Source organism: Prunus mume, linkage group LG2, assembly GCF_029339155.1.
Source record: "Prunus mume cultivar Tortuosa linkage group LG2, ASM2933915v1, whole genome shotgun sequence".
Lineage (NCBI taxonomy): Eukaryota > Viridiplantae > Streptophyta > Magnoliopsida > Rosales > Rosaceae > Prunus > Prunus mume.
The window spans coordinates 16,870,218-16,894,104 of NC_142699.1; the positions used below are offsets into that span (position 1 = coordinate 16,870,218).

At 37.2% G+C, this 23,887-nt stretch overlaps 4 protein-coding genes across 8 annotated transcripts; 2 read left to right on the forward strand and 2 right to left on the reverse strand.

The window, feature by feature from the left end:
- Positions 1-727: 727 nt before the first annotated feature.
- Positions 728-3,814, reverse strand: LOC103321450 (F-box protein At4g19940-like). Of its 4 annotated transcripts, none has more exons than XM_016791861.2 (3): positions 3,567-3,813; positions 2,106-3,182; positions 728-1,433 (listed from the first exon to the last, which is right to left on the reverse strand). In XM_016791861.2, the coding sequence occupies exons 1-3, from the start codon at positions 3,739-3,741 to the stop codon at positions 1,345-1,347; spliced, it is 1,341 nt and encodes a 446-aa protein (XP_016647347.2). In that variant the 5' UTR covers positions 3,742-3,813; the 3' UTR covers positions 728-1,344. The 4 variants fall into 4 exon arrangements, with proteins under 4 accessions (XP_016647347.2, XP_088901473.1, XP_088901474.1 ...); XM_089045347.1 differs by having other exon boundaries at positions 1,400-1,516; positions 3,567-3,814; XM_089045348.1 differs by having other exon boundaries at positions 1,419-1,480; positions 3,567-3,807.
- A 240-nt stretch (positions 3,815-4,054) lies between these two features.
- Positions 4,055-7,480, reverse strand: LOC103321441 (Ankyrin repeat family protein). Its single transcript, XM_008223241.3, has 3 exons — positions 6,960-7,480; positions 5,870-6,279; positions 4,055-5,247 (listed from the first exon to the last, which is right to left on the reverse strand). The coding sequence occupies exons 1-3, from the start codon at positions 7,267-7,269 to the stop codon at positions 4,366-4,368; spliced, it is 1,602 nt and encodes a 533-aa protein (XP_008221463.2). The 5' UTR covers positions 7,270-7,480; the 3' UTR covers positions 4,055-4,365.
- A 1,581-nt stretch (positions 7,481-9,061) lies between these two features.
- Positions 9,062-10,380, forward strand: LOC103321442 (putative calcium-binding protein CML25). Its single transcript, XM_008223242.3, has one exon. The coding sequence runs from the start codon at positions 9,594-9,596 to the stop codon at positions 10,152-10,154; it is 561 nt and encodes a 186-aa protein (XP_008221464.1). The 5' UTR covers positions 9,062-9,593; the 3' UTR covers positions 10,155-10,380.
- A 9,884-nt stretch (positions 10,381-20,264) lies between these two features.
- On the forward strand, positions 20,265-23,738 carry LOC103344073 (Rubisco methyltransferase family protein). 2 transcript variants are annotated; one of them, XM_008247700.2, is made up of 5 exons: positions 20,265-20,785; positions 21,198-21,364; positions 22,045-22,344; positions 22,440-22,703; positions 23,168-23,738. In XM_008247700.2, the coding sequence occupies exons 1-5, from the start codon at positions 20,449-20,451 to the stop codon at positions 23,543-23,545; spliced, it is 1,446 nt and encodes a 481-aa protein (XP_008245922.2). In that variant the 5' UTR covers positions 20,265-20,448; the 3' UTR covers positions 23,546-23,738. The 2 variants fall into 2 exon arrangements, with proteins under 2 accessions (XP_008245922.2, XP_088901763.1); XM_089045637.1 differs by having other exon boundaries at positions 20,598-20,785; positions 21,188-21,364.
- The last annotated feature ends 149 nt before the right edge of the window (positions 23,739-23,887 follow it).

Genomic DNA, 23,887 nt, shown 5'->3' on the forward strand with positions numbered 1-23,887 from the left:
ATCAGAATTTTTTTTAAAAAAAATTAGAACTAAAATTAGCAAAAATACACATGAAAAACAATTGTACTAACAAACACGTTTTCATTATTTTTGTTTTCTAAAAATGTTTTCTAATTATCTACCAGACACATTTTCATTTCTTGAAAATGCAAATTTGTTTTCTTGTTTTCATTCTCTGAAAATATTCTCAAAAAACATTCTCTGAAACCTAATTGATTTGCTTGTGTTTCAACCCGACACGGTTCTTTAAATCCATTCATTTCATTTGTGTACTGCTGATGATTTCTCTCTCTGTTTTTAACTCTTTTTTGGTGAATAATAAAGGGGGTGAGACACCCAAAAACAAACGTGATTTTAAAATATACAAATTTATAAATAAACCCAATCCTAGACATGTATTTATAAAAAAACCCTAACACTATTTGAACATAGAAACAAACCCAAACTCAACCCCAAAATCAACAATTGTATATTTTTTGGGTGTGTTTATAAATGGATTTTGAGTGTGTGTAATGATAGGTTTTGGGTGTGTTTATAAAGTGTTTTGGGTGTTGGGTTTTTTTATAATTTCAGCCCCCATTTTGGGTGTTTTAGTGAAACCCCCTTTAAAATAAATCAAGTCTCCAATCAATTATGGTTTCTTATCAATTCTCATTTCAAGAGGTCCAATAATAAAATCCCAACCAAATATCTCACTCTCAGAATATTATATGTAATTCAGGAATGCTTCTTGCTTTAAACATAAGAGTCCAAAATCAATTTTGGATTGAATACTTGGGTTGGGCAAAATCCAAAATCAGAGCTGTAACCTAATGAGATGAGATTTCATCAAGCTTTTTATTCAGATACAGGAGATCCAAGTCAGCGGGTAGCAAGACAATATCAAAATAGAGAAACAGAGAGATCAAAGCAACTAACTCATAAAGGAAATGCAACGGCAGCAGGTGGATTGATCGATTGTTTGATTTACTTACCAAACCTCCTCTCCAGTTTTCGCTGTCTGCCAAATGTGAGAAACCCAAGAGCTTTAGCTATTAGCGGGCGCGAGGCCGGCGTATGCAGAGGTGCTGCCCATGGCTCTGTTGGATTCTTATTCATATCCAAAGTCAAATAAACTTCAAAAGATTTGAAGGATTTGAGGATTCTAAGGATTTGATTACATGGCAAATGCCGCCCCAATTATTTTACATAACAGCAGCAGCCCTTCAATTATGGACAACTCTACTTTTACTTGGACATCTAAACAAGCCATTAAAACAGTCCTACGTAGGGGTAGCTTCCTCCCTTGAACAAATTACTTAATAATAAAGTTGCTCCTGAGGATGCCATTGACTTTGTAAAGCCTCATTTCTGCCCATCTTTTACCATTCCATTTGAATAATGATGTCGTTCTCTTTCTTTGTTTTCCTTTTTTTCTGGACTGAAGATTTTTTCTAGTGCAGTTGAACATAACCCAAATGAGAAACTTGAGCGATGTTATCTGTTATGAATATTGATATATATAGTTTACTATTTCCTGAGAATGAAAAAAAAAAAAAAAAAAATCAAATCAAATCAAATCCAGTGCAGGAACGCTGTTCATTTTCTAACCTACTTCGGTCGGCGAGGCAAGCGCATCAACTAAATAGAACTTACTCATAAAATTAATCTAATTGGACTTAATTGCATAAAAAGGCTGACCAGTTATCGCACGTTCACAGAAAAACTTCAAAACTTGATAGCAACAAGTTCAGATCCTATTTCCTTTATAATATGGTAAAGGCTTAAAGCATGGTGTAGTAGGGAAAGGGAAAGGGAAAGGGAAAAGAGAAAATATATGTCCAGTAGTACATATCCTTCTTGTCGTGCACAAGAATCAACCCATTAATTATGTTTTACAATAATGAAACGAAATGAAATGCTATTCCACTCCATTCTCATGAATTATAATCTTAAGCGGGCAAGGGTTTCACGATAACTAGTAATTAAGCCCAACCGAGCATCACCATCATTCCGCCATATCAAATCAGGCAAAACAATTGAACTTTTATAAAAACGATTACTCTTCATATCATAGAAATGATGAGATGCCTGTACTTCTGGTGAAGATTGAATGAAAAGCTCACCTGTGTGAATTGTACGTAAAGAATTCAAATGATGGTACGTCGACTCCCGCCAATGAGAGGGAAAATTGATAGTCTCTTTAGCCCACACTTGATTTTGGTAGTCCTTCAAAATCCATAACTCCAACATTAATTTCTGTGGCATCGCATCCTTGTCATCCATTAGAGCTAGACGTCCACCCACTTCAGCAATTGTCCAACAGGGATCACTACCATCATCTTCAGGAGTTGTGATGACCCTGAATCTCTCCTCTCCAAGGTCAAATACCACTATCCTACTCCTATCCTCACCATCTTGATATATCCAATGTAGGGCTCCATGAAGGCACACACTTTCCCCATACAAGTGGGAAGAAAGGGGATTAAAAGGGAGCTGATCGAGGTCTACCTCAATGCACCTCCATGAATCAGAACCCAAAGTCAAAATCTCGAGCTTTAAACTAAAGAGATTTGAAGTCCAATCATGGCACAATTGGACTTGGAGAAGCTTATACTTGTTTGTAAAAGGACTGAACCCAAAGTGGCCTTTAATCTGGAGTGTGTATTTGGACAGTGAAGTATGGGGGAGAATGATCGACTCTCCGGTGGAGGGATTAAATATATGAACGTGGTCCTCGGGGTCATGTTCATGGTGGGTTTTAGTGGCTACCGGTTTAGCAAAGTAAAAAATACAAAACAGGCCATTAGTACACTGATAATCGTAGAGATGACAGTCAGGGGACAGTGTTAGAAGGTGGGTGGCGGGTGAGGTACTACCATCTCCATCTCCATCTCCATCTCCATCTTGGTTGATTTGGACGGATAGCAAGTGGTCGTGGCCTGTGTCGCGGTCAAAGACATTGAGGAGGAGGTGAGTGTACCTGCTGTTGTTGCAGCGCAAGTTTCGGTGGACACCAAGAAATGTAGGGTTACCGGAGATGAGAGAGGACCATGACTTGCAAACGCACTTGAACCGCATCAGAGACTTAGCTGGTAGCCGTGGTAGTATAAGAAACCATATGATTTCACTTGGGAGCTCTGGAACTACTGATGGAACATGATCACCTTCAACTTCAGCTACTTCCATGTTTCTACTACTACCTACACTTGTAAGATCGGTGAATATTGTAACTGTTGAGAACATAAATATCTACTACCCAAAAAATTGCAAGAGCATTCATTTGGGCAATTTTCAATCTAACATATCAATAAATCAACAATAATCATAGCTTCCCATCTATCAATCATTTACTGTTCATGATTTGAAGCAAAATAGCGAAAAAACAAAAAAGAAATATGAGCAGTGGACAATATTCAATCAAACATATCAGTAAATCAGTAATAATCATAACTTTCCATCTATCGATCATTCACCACTCATGATTCTAGCAAAACAGCCAAAATAAACCGAGAAATTTTATTTTTGGTGCTAAAATGGACAGATAAATTGAATTTGCTTTCAGAGACTAAAAGTTTAAACGGTACCTGATTGATTTGAAGCTTTGGATGGCAGTGTGCGGCTATGAGTGGTGATGAAGGCGTGCAGCGGCAGAGGGTGGAGAAAAGCAGTGCAGCAGAGACAGAGTGGAGAAAAACCTCTGCTTGCTACAGACAGCCTAGGTTTCTCTGCTATTAACAACAACAATGGCTGCTTCGACATACATTTGTTTTCTTTTAATAAATGAGAGGAACCCGACCCATTAAACCGTTTTCCTTACTTTTATTATTAATCATAGGGGATTTCTTCAAGGATTTTTTTTTTCTATTAATAAATTTTGACGGATTACGGTGAAAATTAACAGAGACTAATTTTCAAGGTTTTTTTTTTTTTTTTTTTTTTTTCTGTTACGATATAATATAATGGATATGTTGATTGATCATCCCGCTCTGCAATGGGAAATTTTTTTACAGTACAGTAGTAGTTTTAGAGAAATCAGGGGGAGAATATAAATAAAAAATTGTTTGGGGCACCATTAGAATGTAATGTGGCAAATCAATTAAGTATTGAGTATTATTTTACATATTATTGGTAGCAACGCAATCTACAGTTACAAATACAATATGCATAATCTACAATCAACTCTGAATTATAGAGCTAGATTTAGAGGACATGGCAAAAGGCCAACAACTTAGCTTGGCGCACACCAAGATTACAGCAGCACCCCCTTTAATTATGAACAACAACTCTTACTTCAACAGATAGATAAAGCGCTAAACAAGACATTGGGCGGAAAACGTGTTAAAACAACTCATATATACTACTAATACTATAATACTGTATTGTTTACAAAGCATAGATTTTCTCAAGGTCGGAGTTATAGTCATCATCAAGATCTGAGATGTTTGCCGAGTAGACTGACCACGAGAAGGACTTGCTTCCACTGGCCCTTTTGATGCGCCGTTGAGAGTCGCGCCGGAAACCCCCAAAGTGTTGCCGGAAAACAAAGTAGCACATGCTTGCAAGAGTTCCAACAAGCATTGGCACTCCCATAACGGTTATGGTAATAGCCATCCATGAACTCCCCTCTCCGACGACCACAAAGGCTATCGCCAGAAAAGCCCCACAAGTGCAAGCGCAGGCAGCCCACATTAGTTTGTTAACCACCGACACCACTTGCTTCTGAGCCCCTGTCTCCCAGGCCACCAAAGTGATCTGAACCACAACAACTGCTAGTGACATGAAAAGAGACGTAGCATTTAACAAGTAGAACACTTTGAAACCAACACTACGAGCTATGTTAGCATTCCCTGCTTCTGGTCCTTCAGTTACATATTGGCCAGGCAAGTTAAACATGGCCAAGAAGGCTATAGACGCAAACAGAACAGCAACTACTGTAATAGAATTGGTAGTGTTCTGGACAGCTTCTCTATGAAGTTTCTTTAGTTCTTTGGCAATACCAGAAACTCGCCGTCGAGTTGTTTCATTTTGTATAAGCTGTGACTGCACCTCATGCTTGATATCACTCACAGTTCTCTTCAGTTCCATCGCTTCGTCCACTTGGCCAACATGTCTTGCATACTTGGCACCAGCTTCCGCTAGTACTTCTTTAATTTCCAATGTTGATTCTCCATACGGTAGTGTATCTGCCAAATCCTTTGCAGTTTCATAATGATTATTAATGGCATTGACATCAATAGTCCTATAGCTCAGCAGAACGCCCACTATCTGAAAGAAAGAGGGTAAAACTTCAACATGAGAGTAAAAAGAAAAAAAAATGAATACACAAACACATGCCATTGGACTCACACCAGCAAGGCATTAAATTATAAGCTCTTCCTCAGATGCTGTCAAGAATCGACTTTGAGGATGTAATACTATAGTTATATATTCCTTTAAATACTTTCTGGTTCCTCATCGAAGCTTTTCAATGAGGAAAAACAGGCTCACAAAATAGCCAAGGGTTGACAGGAAATGAGAAAGCAGATGCTTTATCAATTATGCATGTAGGCACTTGGTGTATTATCTGGTTAATCTTAAATATTTATTTGGTATCTTCTTGCATGATTCCTTGGCAAGTGATACTTTATTGATGCTGCAAGAGGAATCGCCATGAGAATGAACTAGCTCCTAATCCATTTAGATTTACGGTTACCAGGTAAGTAAAAGCAACTGATAAATGCAAGGGAAGGCAGAAATAGTTAATGACAAGGATTTCACGAGCTGATGCATTTTCATCCTACATGGAATGGCAATACGTACAAATGTAAAGCAGGCAGAAATAATTAATGACAAGGATTTCATGAGCTCATGTGCTTCTATCGTAAATAAAATGCCAACATGAAGATACCTGTGGACGGCATTTCCTTGTAGCTATATGCACAGCTGTATTGCCCTTCTTGTCACGTTCATTCAGTATAGACCGGTCAGCAAGCAAAATCTCCTCTACAATCGGAGTACACTGACCTTTTACAGCCATATGGAGTGCAGTTTGACCCTTTTTATCTTTTATGCAGACTATTCCTGGATCTCGATCTATAAGTTCTTTCCCAGTACGTAGGTGGCCATACCTTGCAGTTGTATGTAACGCAGTTTTACCATTTTTTCTCACTATCCTCATTGAGCTGACATCGGCATCCAAGATGACGTTAACTACCTCTAAATGGTCCTGAGCGGCAGCTGAATAAAGAGGGCTAGTGTTTGACGAGTCACACAATTTACAAAGCTCAGGCCAAATTGCCAATAGTGCCTTCACAATACCTGAATAAATAACAGTCAATACCCTATTCCAGATAAATTTATAAAAAAAAGAAATCCTTTCACCACTGCAGTGATTACCGTATACATATAGCATGGAAAATACAGAAATCAACTCAAAATGGCCACAAGATTGCAAAATTTCTTATACATTAACCTCTAGGATATATCACAGTAGCTTCAGTATATGCAAAGCAGATTAAGACAAACAAGACCTTCAAAATTATCATCTTTACCAGGTTAGCGATCCGCAATGTATCAGTGATTATTTATTATTTTCCTTGGCCTACAAACATATACCATATACTTGAGGAGATGACTTTTTTTTTCTTCTAAGCTTCCCTTCAAAATATGTCAAAATCAAAATCATAGTTCATTTTGGTTCTTCAGTTCGAAATACACTCCTTTATGGAAACAAACCAAAAGAAATTTCTTTTTAAAGGAAAAAAACAAAGGAATTTCAACATGTCAGACTTGGGCATTATTCTGCTTGCAGTACAGAGAATTTGATCCTCTTACTAATCTCAAAAATTCACTCTAGGAAGGAAATTATTATTAATTATTGTACATACCCTTCCTTCAGCGTGCATAAAAATAACCAACCAATTCAACCCAATCAATTATCATCGCGCGAGCACACACACAAGCAAAGCTTAAGCACAGTAACAGTTAGAAAGCAATACCTAAGTGGCCACGCTTGGCGGCAACATGAAAGGCGTTCATATCATGCTTGGACCTGATCTTTGCAATCTCTATGTTACAGAACTGGAGCAAGTAACTGAACACCTCCTCCAGATTATTCTCTGCAGCCACATACAGGGCAGTCTCGCCTGCATCGTTCTGCATCGCCATCAGATCAGAGACGAGGGACCCATTTGAGGGCTCGTCCTTTGTGAGCTTATCAACCACCTGTCTCACCGACCCAAGGTCGCAGGATCGAACGGCGGAGAAGAAACATTGGTGGGTAAGGAAACGCAGAGACTTTGAGTCCATCGTGATTCGTGGGAGTTAAAAAGATTTAATCTTTCAAAAAGTCTCAGCTTCCCTTCATCAACAGAGAGAGGAGGAGGAACTGGAAGACCAGCCGACCAGATATAACTTTAAACGAGTCGAGAGGAGAAGGAATGATGGTGATATATGAGGTGCGGTGTTTCAGTGCTCTGTCTTTCACTTCAGATATTGGATTCTTGGCAGTATTGATTTTATTTTGGGAGATTTGGAAAAAACAAAAGGAGAGAAATTTTGTTTAAAAGAAGCCAAACAAAATAGACCTAAATTTACTTTTTATTTTTACTTTTTCAATTTTGATTGATTAATGGTGTATTTTTTTTAATCTGGTACAGAGATTGATTGATTTAAATTTAATGGTGTAGACTGTAAAGTGGGGTCCTTTTGGAAGGATATCATGTGCGGGCAGCGGAGTTAAGGAGAGAAACTCTCATGTAACATGGATAATATTTTTTGTTATTTATATTCAATAATTCAATGATATATAGGATAAATTTTTCATGCATAATTGTGTTATTGATCAGAAATAATAAAACAGTGGTATATCCATTACATATAAATTTTTTTGGAAGCCTTTAGATTCTCCTCCAATTTCAAGTCAATTTCAGGAGTGCAATTTTGCTCCTACCATTTGGCAACATCATACTTACTCATCATTAACGTATTGTAATTGTATTTATTAAAAAAAAAAAGTGTCGTTATTAATAGATGTAACACATTGCATCATTTGACATGAAATATTAATCTCTAATTGGCAAAGCTTTTTTTCTTTTGGACGAAATCTTGTTTCATTAAATAGAAGGTCAAACGCCATATTACATCAAAATGAACTCAAATAATTGAGTTCACATAAAATGCAATGCATACTGACATAGCATTACAAATAAAACTAACAAAATCATAAAGTATACATAAAGGTATTAAGCCCACATAGAGGCGAAGGGCCCACATAAATGCAGAAAACCCACAAAATGCAAAAGCCCACAAAGCTCAACACAACATTAGGAAACCCTAACACCATTAACAGACTCTAATTGGCAAAGCATGAGTATCTTTATCATGGTAGTTAAATTTGGTCATAAAGTTAAATATTTGTGAATTTGAGAGAGTTTTTATTTTTCACGATAATATTATGTGAAGAAAAAAATAGAATAATGTTATTCTTTTTACATTTGTATATTACATTTTTATACATTAGTATATAGTAGTGAGGTGGACAAACACATCAATTAAAATTAATTTAATATTTTTTTTTCTTTTATGATTTATTGATACTTTTTAATTGATATGATTGTCTACTGCCACATAAGATGATATGCGAATGTAATATGAGTAGTATTACCCGGAAAAATATTTATCTTTAGTTCCATATACAAAATATACAAAATAATAAAGATGAAAAGAAATCAAAGAAATGATGCAAATCTTTTTCTGTTATATCCATTCAACATATTTGTGAGTATCAACATCAGGTTCCTTGAATCAGAATCCTATATCAAGTCTTGCAAAGTGTATAACCAACCAAAAGGCTCGATTGACTCAATAACCTACAAGGATAAGGATAAAACATGTCAAGAAAATAATCTTACCATGGATTAATTTATAATCCGTATCCAATATCGATATGGATTTACAATTCTTACCTCTTATTGCTCGGACACCCACATAAAACAACCCTATAAATACATACATTATGCGGCTAAGCAAAGCCTTGATTCTCTAAAAGTCACGCTAACAAAGTCACGCCTGCTTGTTTGATGTGATTTTTGTTTAATTAGTGCCATTTACTCATTCTCAAATAGTAGGTTGAGTCGGTGACGCGTGGGATCCATTGTTACCGTTGGCATCCACCGAGTCATTGAGTTGGTGTGTATGCAGTGTAACTGACTGTAACTCATCAATTGACGCGCAATCTTCTCTCTCTCCTCCCAAAATTAGCGACAACCACCACACCACATTCATCTGAGTTATTGATGAGCCATTGACAGAGAAATAGGCGTTAAGATTCAGTTGGATTCTGTTTTCGTTTTCCGCATTCAGTTATTCACCCAATACCCAATTCCCCCATTTCCCAATCCCTACCCAAACTCTCTCTCTCATTTACTCATTCTCACATCCTTATAAAATAACCTGCAACCAACATCCCAATCCCAATCCCTGAATCTCCAAACAACAAAGAAGCAACAAAAATCCCCATGTTCAAATTTAACACAACCCTAGAAATCTGAATCTCACATTGACTATCTTCTTCTTCAATTCGTCTTTCATTTCACCTTTTCTCTCTCAGAGTCGTTTCAATTCAAATCCAGATGGGTTTCAAATCCCTCTTCTCCCGGAAGAAGAAATCCATTCCATCAGCCACAGCCCTCCCACTCACGACCACACCCTCGCGATCCCCATCCTTCAACTCGCGCGCTCAGATCGCCGAACTCGACCAGGTCTTCAAGAAATTCGACGTCAATGGCGACGGCAAGATCTCGTCTTCCGAGCTCGGAGCCATCATGAGCAGCCTGGGCCAGCCGGCCAACGAAGAGGAGCTCAGCCACATGATCTTAGAGGTCGATTCCGACGGCGATGGCTTCATCGACTTCAAAGAGTTCGTCGAGCTCAATACCAACGGGGTCGACCAGGCCGAGGCGCTGGAGAATCTGAAAGACGCTTTCTCGGTCTACGACATTGATGGGAATGGGTTAATTTCGGCCGAGGAATTGTATAAAGTGCTGAGGAGCTTGGGGGACGAGTGTTCGATCGCTGAGTGCAAGAAAATGATCAGTGCGGTCGACAGCGATGGCGACGGTATGATCAATTTTGAGGAGTTTAAGGTCATGATGATGATGGGCTCGCGTTATAATGATTCTGCTGCAGTTTGATCAACATCAGCCCGAATATTAATTCAATTCCACTTTCTTTTCTTTTTTTGTTGATTCATTCATCTCATTAGTTTAAGGCATCTGTGATCTCATTAGTTGAAGGATTTTTATTTTTTTTTTATGATTAAAGTATTTCATGATCATGTTGACATTTTCATCCTTCATCCTTGTATAATAATTCCGATCTAATCCATATTCAAATGTTAATAGTACTTTCGAATTTTCATTCATGGACTTGAATTTGATCTTGTTGATATAGTCTGTTCACTGGGTTATATTTTATATATATTTAAATGGCGTGTTTTCTTTTCTTGATCTCTTGTGTTGCCACTGGAAACCAGCTAGCTCAATGCCATTACAAAGTCAAATTCTCATCAGTGGGGGTAAGGAAATGCTATTGGGTTGGGGCCAGTGGCCATTGATGGAATGCCGATTTATTAGACGGAGAACAAAAACTTATTTCTTTCTAAAAGAGATCGTCCTCAATATGTGCTCATGTGTTTGACAGAAAAGTGAATGGAAAATAATGTAACATGTGATGTGAGTTTTTCTTTTTTGGGTCGAGCAACATGTGAGTGAGCCAACAACGGGTGAGAATAAAAAAAGAAAAAAGTATTGTAAAGAAAATGGTGGAGTCCACGTAAAGAAAAGGAGGGAATAACATTCAAAATGCTTAATGATGATGTTGGGTAAGCCAAAATACACAAAGGGAGAAGAGAGGAAAGAAATGAAGAGAAGAAAGGAAGAATGAGAGGAAACAAAAGAGAGTGAGTTCTAGCTTAATGCCACCTTAATTACTTTGGTGCCTAAGGTGGCCAACCCCCAAACTATGATACAATTTAGGTCAATTAGCCTTTGTTCCACTCTTTACAAGGTCATATCTAAGATTATTGTTGCTCGCCTCAGGCCTATTTTGCCCAAGCTAATAAGCCCCAATCAGGTTAGCTTTGTCCCTGGCAGGCATATCACGGACAATATCCTTATTGCTTAGGAACTAATGCATAACTTTAAAAATTTGAAAGGCAAGAAGGGTGTTATTGCTTGGAAAATTGATCTCTCCAAGGCTTATGATAGATTGAATTGGAACTTTATTGAGCATGTGTTGGTGGGCTTCATGTTGATTTGGTTCGTCTGATCAAAAGCTGTGTTACTACTGTGAAATATCAGCTTTGTGTTAATGGTGAGTTAACTACTCCTTTTGTGCTTCTGAACGGAATCAGGCATGGAGATCCTTTATCCCCTTATTTATTTGTGTTATGTATTGAAAATCTCTCACATATTATTTTTGATGTTGTCGAAAAGAAGAAGTGGAGACCTGTCAAATCATCTCAGTCAGGTCCTGCTGTTTCCCACCTATTTTTTGTTGATGATTTAATTCTTTTTGCTGAGGCTAGCTCCAATCAAGCTAGAGTTATGAGAAGTTGTTTGAAGCTGTTCTGTCATGCTTCTGGGCAGGTAATTAATTTTGAAAAATCTGCCATTTATTGCTCTCTTAACACTTGTAAGGAGCTTGCTAAGGAGATTAGTTATATATGTGGTTCACCCCTTACCAATGATCTTGGAAAATACTTAGGAATGCCCCTATTACATTCCAAAGTCACGAAAGCTACTTATGAATCTTTGGTGGATAAGGTTAAGCACATGTTGGCCTCTTGGAAAGGTAAATTTTTATCTTTAGCTGGTAGAGCTACCTTAATATAAGTTGTTACTGCTTCCATTCATATTTACGCTATGCAAACTACCAAATTACCTGCTAGTGTGTGTGATGATTTGGATAAACTCAATCGAAACTTCTTTTGGGGAGGAGGAGAGAAAAAGCAGAAGATCCACTTATGTCAATGAGATCTGGTTTATAGGCCTAAATCCAATGGAGGTATGGGTTTTAAGAAGACTGTTGCCATAAACCAAGCTATGTTGGCTAAAATTGGGTGGATATTGCATAGCAAGGATAAGGGCTTGTAGGCTAAAATTTATGAAAAAAAGTATATGCGGGGTTCTACTATTCTTGACCCTTCTTTAAGGTATAAGCAAGGCTGCTACAGTATTTGGAGAAGTATTCTCCATGGGACTGCCTTGTTATCCCAAGGGTTAGCTCGGAGGATAAGAAAATGGGACTCTACTCTTTTTTGGACAGATAAGTGGGTCACTGATGCGCCTCTGGCTCAGCAGGATGGGGTGTTGTAGGTGACTGATTTAAATTGTGTTGTTTCTGATTTCTCCAAAAATGGCTGGTGGGATGTTAACAAATTACGCTATGCTCTTCATGATGATCTTGTTCAGAAAATTCTTAATGTGCCTGTTGGTTTCACGGGTTCTATCCCCGATTCTCATATTTGGAGGCCTTCTCCTAATGGAGTCTTCTAAGTTAAAACTGCTGATAGGCTGTTATTTGAAGGTCCTTGGTGGCCTGATTACGATTGAAAATTTTTATGGAGCCTCAGGATCCCTCATAAACTACATTTTTTCTTATGGCTGACTGTCCAAGGAAAACTTCTTACTAATGAGCAGAGAGTTAAAAGAAATCTAGCTGGGGATTCGGCTTGTACTGTCTGTGACTATCCTGCTGAATCTATTTTGCATATATTTCGTGACTATAATTGAGCCAGAGATGTCTGGAATGATTTGCTTATCTCTCCATCCAATTTTTCTTTCTTCCAGATGGATTTCAAACCTTGGCTCAAGGCTAATTTAATGTCAAAGCTTAAGTGGCAGGCTGATATTCCTTGGTATCTTGTGTTATATTGTTGCTTGTTGGCATTTATGGAAGTGGAGGAACAAATCCATTTTTCAGCCTGAGGATGAGTTACCTGTTAACCCCAGACGCAACATCTTGGTTGATGCCTATGAATGGTTAATGACCTCCCAAATCTTACATAAAACCAATGCTAGAATCCAGGTTTCCCTGGCATGGGTGCCACCTAGTCTTGGGTAGTATAAGCTGAATGTGGATGGAACCAGGAAAAGTGCTTCTGGATGCATTGGTGCGGGGGGAGTTATACGTGATTCCTTTGGGGATTGGACCTGCGGTTTTGCTGCTAATCTGGGCAAAGGTCAGATCCTTGAGGCTGAAATGTGGGGCTTGTTTTTTGGGTTAAGGCTTGCTGAGGATAGAGGTATTCATAATCTGTTGGTGGAAATGGATTTTGCTATGGCTGTTAAGTTGGTGAGGAATGCTACTACTCTTGGTTTACATCCTATGACGTCTCTAGCTTCTAGCTGCTAGGAGCTTATGGGAAAGTTTGATGCATGTGCTCTCCATCACATTTATAGAGAAAGAAATGTGGTTGCTGACCAGATCGCTCAGTATAGCTACAATCTGGACTTAGATGTTTGTCTTCTTGATATGGCTCCAAGTTGGATTGGTGCTAGCCTTGTTGATGATATGCTTGGAGTCACTAGGACTCGGCTAGTTTGTAGTTAGTAGTTGTTGTGTGTCCTTGGGGTTTTACCCCCCAGTTCATTAAAAAAAAAAAAGTGAGTTCTATCTTAGAAGAAATTCTGTCAATGTAAACATCATAAGAGCAAATAAAATTCTACTCTTAATATTCAATGGTGCTTTTCATACTCTGATTATTTTATTTTTATAACATGTTATCAGCATGATAATCTCTCCTCTTTACTTCTAAATTTTCCCAACTCAACACTATGTGGTTATTTCTCTGTCTCTTCTCTGTCATATGTCTCCTCTCACTTTACTACTACGATGACATGCAAACTTTCTTTTTTGTATTCTCGCAATTTTTATGTTGCTTCATCCATGTTTATTTAATTTATTTTTTTGTACTCTAATTTGGAATGGTGCGGTTTTATACCATATCTTGTTATTTTATGGTGGTGTAATTTTCATTGCCCATCGCGTTGTAACACATATTATCGTAATAAAAATGATGGTGTGATCTTAAAGCCCATCTTATTATATCTTGAATAGTGGCATAGTTATATTGTCCACAATATATAATATGTTATATACTTCATATATATTAGGTGGTGGTTTTATCCCCACATTTACTTTATTTACTGTACAATGTATGTTTATTACCCATACGACAGTATTTATTTAAAAGTGTGGTGTGAGTTTATCATCCACCCAACTGCCTTTAGCATTTACTTTATTTATTGTATGGTGTAGGTTTGTTATCCATACGGCAGTATTTATTTAAAAGTATGGCACGAGTTTATCGTCCACATAACTGCCTTTACTTTTTATTTAAAAGTATGAAGTAGAATTAGTACCAATACCAGCAATTTTCCTTTATCACACATTTACTTTATTATTTAAAGTATGGTGCGGGATTAACGTCCATACATAAAGTAATTTAATTTATGAATTTATTTTACCTCATATTTACATTTATTTAAAGTATGGTGCGTGATTATCGTCCATACTAGCAATTTATTTACAAGCAATTTAATTTATGAATTTATTTTACCGCACATTTACATTTATTTAAAATATGGTGCGGGATTATCGTCTACACCATCAATTTATTTACAAGTTATAAATTAATTGTGTGATATGATGAGTTTTACAGCATACAAAGATCAAGACCAGAAGTTCCTTGGCATATAATCGACACCTCAAGAAAGAAATATATTTTGTGAATTCCAGTTGTTAATAATACACCGTGAAATGGATAATATCAGGATAAACCTCAAAGGATGAATTGAGGCTCCCCACATATTTTGTTATATTATATGATCTGGGCCGGAAGCCCATGGATCTAAATATATGAGAGATCGCGAACTTGAAGTTTTGGGTATATAATAATTAATGCTCTTCACTACTATATTGCAATATTATCATGGATTTTACTCAATTTATATTTCATGCCCATTTGAAAAAATGCAAAGAAATTTTCAAGTCGTGTTTAACGTGAGCCAGAAGTTTCGGACTCACATGCATTGAAATATGTAATTTGAGAGATTTGATGTGGTTATTTGAACCTATAAGGCATAAGGTTCCAAACTGTTATTTTGAAAAGAAGTAAAAACCACATGTGCAAGTTTAAGAATTTATCCAATTATTATAACAAAAAAGGAGCATACAACATATAGATTATTTTCACATGCAAGGAAGGAGCAGGCTCTGTAAAATTTATAAAATTCCATTATGTTCTGGAAGCATTTGAAGGAAAAGGACGACGCATCTTAAGCTTAGCCATGAGCCTCTTCTGGTCTCCCAGAATCTTTTCATTGTAAATCTGCAACATGTTAAGCCTTGTTTGCATATCAATGGAGTATGAACTTACTAGTTTCAACAAGGCCTTATTTTCCTCTTTAAGTTTCTCAACCTCTTGTTAAGACTCATGAAGCATTCTTTGAATAGACGAATTTTCAGTGTTCAACTTCTGAATCTCGTTTGCTCTGGCACGCAAACAATCAGCCATGCTAGAAATAGAAGCAGCACTCTGAATGCTAAAAGCCATTGAGTCATCAATAACCTCTTCGTTAGACCTTCATGTTAACAGTATTTCATCCATAGGAGTAAGGAAATTCCTAGCTACTATGACAGCAGTCGTATCATTCATCATCACAAAATCATTAAACGTGAGATGATGATTTTGGGATACAAAGGATGGAAGCAAGACTTTGGCGTCAAGGGTTGTTTTGGGAGCAACATTTAAATCGAAATGATTTGGGGGAGAAGAAGAGGAAGCCATTTTAAGATGGTTTCGAGGAAAGTCTTATAAAAGCTGAATTTTCAGAAAATGGAAGGAAGTTGAATTGAAATGCAGATCAAGCCTTGCAGATGCAATATCTATAGATAGAAATGTGGCACCGTTTCCAAGATCCCAATATTTTCTTGGATCCCCATATTCTCTTTCTTTTTTTCCATATTCCAAAACTTCATGCGGCCTCCATTAATGTTTGTGGGCACTTTAATGGTTTCAAGGATTATTTTCGTCAAAGCCGATATTGCTTTGCGGATTTCAGGAAGTTACTTTTTCAAAAGCTTCTCGAGCACATCACAATTTTTTGTAGTTAATTTGAGATTCATCGAATCAAACTGTTCCTCTAATTTGTGTATAAATATGTTATTAACGAAATTTTCTTTACATAATACATCCATTTTTCTCCAGCTTTCCCCGTATCTAGTGATGCAATATCCACTTGTTTTTTCTATCAATGAGCACTTGATGTGCTTGAGAAACCAGACTATCTCTGATCATCCATTTATGAAGCGAGATTATCCATGATCACGTTTAAGCTAGATCAGGGAACTGTAAGGACGACCATATGCTATAATCTCCTGAAGTTCTTCTAAGCTAGGAGAAATGAGAGTTTGTTGTATGTTATCTCACTAGTTTCATTCCTTGATTTCTTACCTACCTTGCAATCAATATCACAATTCTTTGTATCTTTTCTTTCTTTTTACAACTCTCTGTTCATAAGAGATTTTGTTTCTTTAGAATAAACATCTGAAGAACAAATCCATGTAGTGAGCTTAACACTGAGGGTTATTTTTTTGACAGAGACAGAAGAATTGTGATTTTTGCTCTTGCATGATATAACTAGATCATCAAGTGTTATATTGTATTTGCTAAGCCGATATAAGCTTAAATGATATTTGAGCAAAGTTTCTCCCACCTAAGGATATAAGCAATATTTGTGTTATTTCATGCTTGTACTCTTGTTTTTTTTATACGACATCCTTAAAGGTGACCAAATGAGGAGATAAGGTCATTCCAGAAGAATGCCATGCAAAGGACCAATCTAGAAGAATGACTTGCATTATAAATTGTTCCAGAAGAAAGACTTGTATTATGATCATTCCAGAAGAAAGGCTTGTATCATTTTGATATGTATTCATGAATTATTAATGAAAATTTCACATATTGTAAGTTGAATACATTGATAATACATTGCATAGATTAAAGTCTCATAAGAACATAACATGAGTATAGCAGTGATCAATATGATGCACCCCTGTTGCGTAGCAAATGATATGGATTGAAGTCCCGAAAGGACAATTCATTAACATGTCAATATTAATATGATGCACGCCTAATGCGTAGCAAATTATATGGTTTAAAGTCCCAGAAGGACAATTCATTGACATGTGTGTATTAATATGTAGCATGCCTATATCATGATAGATAAATGAGTTCTAAATGTTCCAACTCCCTGAATGGAGATTATGCACGCCCCATTGTATAATAACGCTCTCTTTGGAGGTTAAGATCCACATTCTCACATAATTCATCCTACAAGAGATGTCTGTCTGGAAAGAGATAATAAAAGCTCTTGAAGTGGCTTAGGTACCCAAAAGTAAAGAAATGTTCATAATTGATGCATGCGCATGCACATGAGAATGATGAGATCACGAATTGATGAATGACAATTTTTGATTTTGGAGAAGCAACTCAAATCATCAATGGGCTGTGTTGATTGGAACCACGTTCTATAATTAAATGTCGACAATATCATTGGCCAAAAATGAAAAGAGGCAATTCTATTACAAATGATAATGAACGTCCATAGTACGAACCCAAAAAGATGTTAACCCTGAAAGTTATACTTGGGTGTTCGGAATAAAAGAGGAATATACTCAATTTATATGACACAATGTTTATGGTAGAAATAAGGAATGTTGAGGTTCTTCATATTTACAGATGCAATCGTGCCTTCTTATTACACATTTACGGAGACCAACATGTTATCTTTAAGGGTTATTAAATGTTCGGAGCATATCATCAAAAGCGATTCTCTAAAGATGTACAAACATAACAAATCGCTGGATATAAAGCTATATAATATGTCATGAAGTGTAATCTTTTAAATAAAATTCATAAAAGGATTGTAATTGCATGAAGCAAGTCTCTGAAGGACATGTGCCTAGAGCACATGTTTTGTACTCAATATTAATATGTATAAATTGTCTCAATGAGTACATTAATTATGATATGGTTGCAATACATTACAACTCCTGAAGAGTTGATAATTGATTACAACTCCTGAAGAGTTCAAGAAATATTTGTCTCGGCCTGAAGATCGAGAATTATGCCAACGAGATTCTTGCTTATACTAAGAAAGTATTGAAGCATTTTTATGTGGATTATCCATTGGACACTTAAATGATTTTTCTAGAAATATACTAGACCGAACATTATATTTTTCAGATAAAGCTCAGGTCCATCACCACCACTTTGGGATACTGTGAGACATATTTGATGTTATCTCCGCATAAAACCATATATGGATATATTCTTTTCAAGTAAACTTACAAATAGCCCAGGTTTTGTTTGATTCGCGGACTTTGGAAATTTCTATGATTTATAGAGATAACCCACTGTAAATATATTTGCTTACTCAACTACATGAATTGTTGATGACTACATTATTCACTCAGTCCGAAAGATCTTCCTTCTAGAAAAATAGTAATGAAGATATCAGGGGGATATATTCTACAAGGGGAGCATCCAACAATATTACAAGATTGACTCACAGAAGCAATGTCAACTATGACATCCAGAAAGATGATTAACAATATGGCTTAAAAGATATTTTACCAAGCATCAGGGGGAGCGTGATGTCAATAAAGATCTTCACACACTGTACTCTTTTTCCTTCGTCCAGATTTTTATCCCACTGGGTTTTCCTGGTAAGGTTTTAACGAGGCAGTGTCGCACGCATGTCAATATACACAAAATTTTATGTATGGTTATGTACTATTTTTCCTTTCGACTAGTTTTTTGTCCCACTGGATTTTACTGGCAAGGTTTTTAATAAGACATATTTCATACATTATGGTCTCCAAAGAGAAGTGTTGTAAAGAAAATGGTGGAGCCCACATAAAAAAAAAGGAAAAAAATATTCAAAAAATTTAATGATAATGTTGAAGCTTAATGACGATGTTGGGTAAGCCATCCAATTTGCCTATAAACAGGCTTCCCATTGCTGAGTCCAATTTTCATGTTACCAATTCCTTTGTGCCCTCTTGTTTCCTTTGTTATCTTTTGAACACGTGTCCTTTCATTTAACATAAGTTAACTCTGTTAAGTATAATATTATGGTGTTCTCAACTTCAGTAGAACCTTAGAGGGTTGCCAACGAATGCAATGACGGTTGCCTCGGTGGTAACGATTTCATTGATCAGAAAAGAAAAAAAAATTAATCCACAAAGAAACCTTGTGAATTTCAGGTGGATTGATTGATATTTGGGCAGCATAACTTGGTTTTTTTTCTTTGGAATTTTTTTGGGTTATTGTTTGTGGCTCGCCATGAGCTGAACACCTTGAATGGGTTCAAAAAAGGGATTTGCAATTGATTGAGAGAATGAGCCAAATCTTTGGTGTTTGAAATTGAAAATTGAGGAAAAAACACTAAATAAAGAAATGGGTGACCATGAGAGGCAGAGGCAATTAGTTAGATGGCAGTGGTACAGTAGATGAAGGACAGACATGGAGGCAGCGGTGGTAAGACTAAAGAGACGAGGAAGAGGAATTGGAGTCGGAGTGTTTTTGTTATTTCCATTTTTAAAAAATAATTTTATTATGTTAAAATAAGTTAACAGTGTTAACTTTATGTTAAGTGAAGGGACACATGTCAAAAGATGAGGAAGGAAACAGGAGGGCATAGGGAGTTTGGTAACAGGAAAATTGGACTCTTCTTAGCAAAATACACCGAATGAGAAGAGAGGAAAGAAAGGAAGCATTAGAGGAAACAAAATAGAGTGAGTTCTATTTGAGAAGAAATTCTGTTTGTGTAAACATCACAAGAGCAAATACAATTCTATTATCAATATTCAGTAGTATTTTTTATACTCTGATTATTTTATTTTTATAACAAAAATCTTTTTATTCCCATAATCAATTTTCTTTGTGACTGGAAATGTCGTATGGCCACTGGCATGAATGAGGCAAGTCCCCTACGGGAGATGCGCCTCTCATTGGGAGAGAGGTGGCGTCATGACCTCATTTCAGTGTTCCCAAACCCAAATACACCATTGTAATTTGTAACACCAAGAGCATTTTCTAAGCCCAATTGTTTCCTTGTGGTCAAGTTCCAAGTATAAGCCAATCTGAAAAATGAGCCACTAAAATATCAATAGGGGCGGGGCAGGTTAGGTTAAGTGCGTACGTTTTCGACTTCAAAAAACTATAGAAAGAGAAATTACAAAGCAATTGAAATCCCGAAATTATCCCCGCCAAAATTCGACAACGATAATTTAATTTTCCTACTTTTTTGGGTAATCTGAGAACTTTTCCCTAATTTTTCATGGAAATCAATCCATTCTGCTCAAATTTTAAATCCTCTCAAGTTTTCTTAGCACTAGGACTGAAGTGGCTCGACCATGGCAGCTTCCAAGATGGTAATGGCTTCGCTCACCGCCTTCCGCCCTCTAACTTGCGCTGCCTCAACCTCAACCTCTTATCCTGGGCGATTGGCCCCATACCCACCTGACCTGATCAAGTGGGTTCGTAGGGAAGGAGGGTTCGTGCACGAAGCCGTGAAGATAGCTCAAGATAGTTCCTTTGGTCTTGGACTGGTGGCTTCAGAGGAAATCCCGAAAGGTTCTGAACTAATTGTTCTTCCCGAGCACGTACCGTTGAGATTTGGCTCTCTTGAATCAGAGGGTGGAGATGGTGGGCTTGACTCTGTTCTCGTCAATTTGGCTCGCCATGTTCCTGGTAAGTGTTCTTTGGTTTTCCCATTTTATTAGGTTTATGCTCGTATTTCGGTGTAATTGGTTAATGGGTCTTTCGCATTTTGCTAGCTTTTACTTTAGTGGTGTTCAATTGTAGAATTGTAAGTGGCACCTCTCATTTGGTTCAAAATAGCAGTAAAGCTTGAACTTTGATGTACATGTATGCTAGTAAGTTGGAATTGAAGTATCGTTGCCATGGTATTTGGAATGCTCAAGTCACTAGTGTAGCACATGGCATTCTGTGTTTATCTCAGTCAAGACCCTACTACTTTACTGTAGCATTAGGTTTACTTTGCTCTGCAATCTGCCTAGGTTGGTAACTTAAAAGTTTTGTACATTAGGCTGTACTGAGTTTTGAATATGAGTAAATCGAACACTGTGGAAGCATTTGGCAGAGGAACTTTGGGCAATGAAATTGGGTTTGAAGCTTCTTCAAGAAAGAGCAAAAACTGGATCCTTCTGGTGGCCATACATCAGCAGCCTCCCTGAAACATTCAATATACCCATCTTCTTCCCTGGCGAGGACATAAAGAATTTGCAGTATGCTCCACTTCTTTACCAGGTACTTTATTTGACCACATAAATGTCAATGTTTCTGCCAAGCTAAGGTCTTGTATATCAAACCATATAAGACCTGCAAAGAAAAATATGCCGGGAACGTATAAGACCTCCCTCCCTAGTCCTTGCCTCTCTAGTTTGTGTTGTATTTAAAATGTAGGATATTCTGATATCTCAGAAAATTGTGGGTTATGTCAATGGTTGGACATTGGCTCGGAGTGGGTTGGCTGAATCCTGACTTAGACATTTTTGTAAATTGTGTTCAATAATTGGGAGGATTGCTGGAGCTCCATGCAATGTACCTGCCTATCAATGTCCCTTCAGCAGACTAGAAGAAACAATATGTGTTTTATTTGTCAAAGAACTTTCAGTGAGATCCCTAACCAAGAGAAGGACATGTCCTCTAGATTACCATATGTTAGCCTCTAGGTTGCCTTATTTGCTATTGGGTATGCTTTGTCCCACATACATTTTGTTTTTTACTTTATGACATTAAAGAACAGAATAACACACTTCAATCAGTCTCCTTAATCCTAAATTTGGGAGTTAGACAAAATCTGACCCATGGAGGCACATCACGTTCAATAGCTTGATTCTTGTAATATAGCTTTGTTAAGATTCTTATCTTGACGACCACTTGATTTCCACAGCAAGCTTTGAAGGTTTAATGATTCCCCGTTGCAGGTGAACAAGAGATGCAGATTTCTTCTTGATTTTGAACAAGAAGTCAAACGTGCTCTGGAAAATTTGAAACCAAATGATCACCCTTTTGGTGGCCAAGCTGTAGATGCATCCTCCCTTGGATGGGCAATGTCAGCAGTTTCGTCTCGGGCATTCCGTTTGTATGGTAAAAAGCTTTCAGGTGAGATCAACAATGATGTCCCGATGATGCTTCCTCTCATTGACATGTGCAACCATAGTTTCAAGCCAAATGCCATAATACTTCAGGACCAAGATGACAGGGACGTGAAGATGCTAGTAAAGGTTTTATTTGCCTTTTTGTTTCTTTAATTTCATTCTGAAATTCTCCAACAGGGATTGGAGGTTTCTTTACTCATCAAGATTCTCTCTCATTCCAGGTTGTGGCAGAAACAGGGATCAAACAGAACGATTGTTTAGTACTTAACTATGGGTGTTTAAATAATGACCTTTTCCTGCTGGATTATGGATTTGTGATACCATCAAACCCCTATGATTGTATTGAGCTGAAATATGATGGAGCACTTCTGGATGCTGCAAGTATGGCTGCTGGAGTATCATCACCCAACTTCTCTGTACCATCTCCATGGCAGAAAGAAATTTTATGCCAGCTAAAGTTAGATGGGGAAGCTCCTCTTCTTAAGGTTTCTACTTTCCTGAAAACATATTGTTACTGTTATCCTGCTTTATAATTTGATTTCGATCAATGAATGTTCACCATGGGTTGGAGCAAACTTTATTCATATAATTTCTCAGTTTTATTTTGAAGAAAAACTCTGGTATTTGTATGCTGTATTTGGGTGGTTAGATGGAAATGGCTTATTGGCTTTTGGTGGCTTGAAATATATTGCATGGATATTATCTGTGTTTTGCTGTAAATGCTTTACATTGAGGAAGTTAGAAGAATGCATGTGAATCACTCTTTTGCTATCTGGTCCCTAGTACTTACCTTTCAAACTTTTTGTTGGCCATTAGCATAGTTAGAGATCTAAACTTGCTATCAGATTGATCATGTTAGTTGTACTAAATTTATGAAAGACTTCCCTCTTTAGACTTTCTGGTGCACAAATTGGGTATTTAACCTTTCTTTTCTTGTTTTGCCTAGTAGGTATGCTTAGGGGGTTCGGAGTTGGTTGAGGGGCGCTTGTTGGCAGCCTTAAGAGTTGTTCTTACCAGTGACATGGAAACAGTTCAGAAGCTTGATTTAGATAAACTTAAATCTATTTCAGTTGAAGCTCCCCTTGGTATAGCAAATGAGTTAGCTGCTTTTCGCACCGTTATTGCATTATGTGTGATTGCACTGGGACACTTCCCAACCAAAATCATGGAGGATGAGTCCCTGTTGCAAAAGGGTGTTTCAGATTCTACTCAGTTGGCTATCCAGTTCCGAATTGAGAAGAAATCTGTCATTATAGACGTGATGAGAGATCTCACAAGGAGGGTGAAATTACTAGCATCAAAAGAAACAGCCACTGCTCAAGGCTAAATTGTTGTGGTAGAGGGATCATCCTAAAGGTGGCATGTCTGCACACGCAACTGTCTTTTTTTTTTCTTTTTTATCAAAGAGCACACAACTGTCTCTTATACATGTTTGTTGCCTTCGTTCTTTTCTGCTACTTTGTTTTGCAATTACTTTCTGATCTTTAGTAATTTGAGTATTATCTTTATAGAATTTTGAATAGGCTGGGTTTTCTAGTATTAATAGTCAGAGCTTTAAAACTCGATAAACTTTACAGGGTTGGTGAACATTTCGAAAATTCCTGTAGGATCTTGTGAGAAAAACAAAGGACAGGGATTAATCCTCAAAATGTGATTAGGTTCTATGTAT

What these genes read in the sequence shown, in the direction of transcription:
- LOC103321442 (XM_008223242.3), top strand. Translation starts at nt 9,594, where the DNA reads ATGGGTTTCAAATCCCTCTTCTCCCGGAAGAAGAAATCCATTCCATCA.
- LOC103344073 (XM_008247700.2), top strand. Translation starts at nt 20,449, where the DNA reads ATGGCAGCTTCCAAGATGGTAATGGCTTCGCTCACCGCCTTCCGCCCT. An exon ending in TTTGGCTCGCCATGTTCCTG is followed by an intron (nt 20,786 to 21,197) that starts GTAAGTGTTCTT and finishes AGCATTTGGCAG; the next exon opens with AGGAACTTTGGGCAATGAAA. An exon ending in GGGAAGCTCCTCTTCTTAAG is followed by an intron (nt 22,704 to 23,167) that starts GTTTCTACTTTC and finishes TTTGCCTAGTAG; the next exon opens with GTATGCTTAGGGGGTTCGGA.
- LOC103321450 (XM_008223251.2), bottom strand. Translation starts at nt 3,741, where the DNA reads ATGTCGAAGCAGCCATTGTTGTTGTTAATAGCAGAGAAACCTAGGCTG. An exon ending in CAAAGCTTCAAATCAATCAG is followed by an intron (nt 3,183 to 3,566) that starts GTACCGTTTAAA and finishes TTACAAGTGTAG; the next exon opens with GTAGTAGTAGAAACATGGAA.
- LOC103321441 (XM_008223241.3), bottom strand. Translation starts at nt 7,269, where the DNA reads ATGGACTCAAAGTCTCTGCGTTTCCTTACCCACCAATGTTTCTTCTCC. An exon ending in CGCCAAGCGTGGCCACTTAG is followed by an intron (nt 6,280 to 6,959) that starts GTATTGCTTTCT and finishes TTATTTATTCAG; the next exon opens with GTATTGTGAAGGCACTATTG. An exon ending in CAAGGAAATGCCGTCCACAG is followed by an intron (nt 5,248 to 5,869) that starts GTATCTTCATGT and finishes TCTTTCTTTCAG; the next exon opens with ATAGTGGGCGTTCTGCTGAG.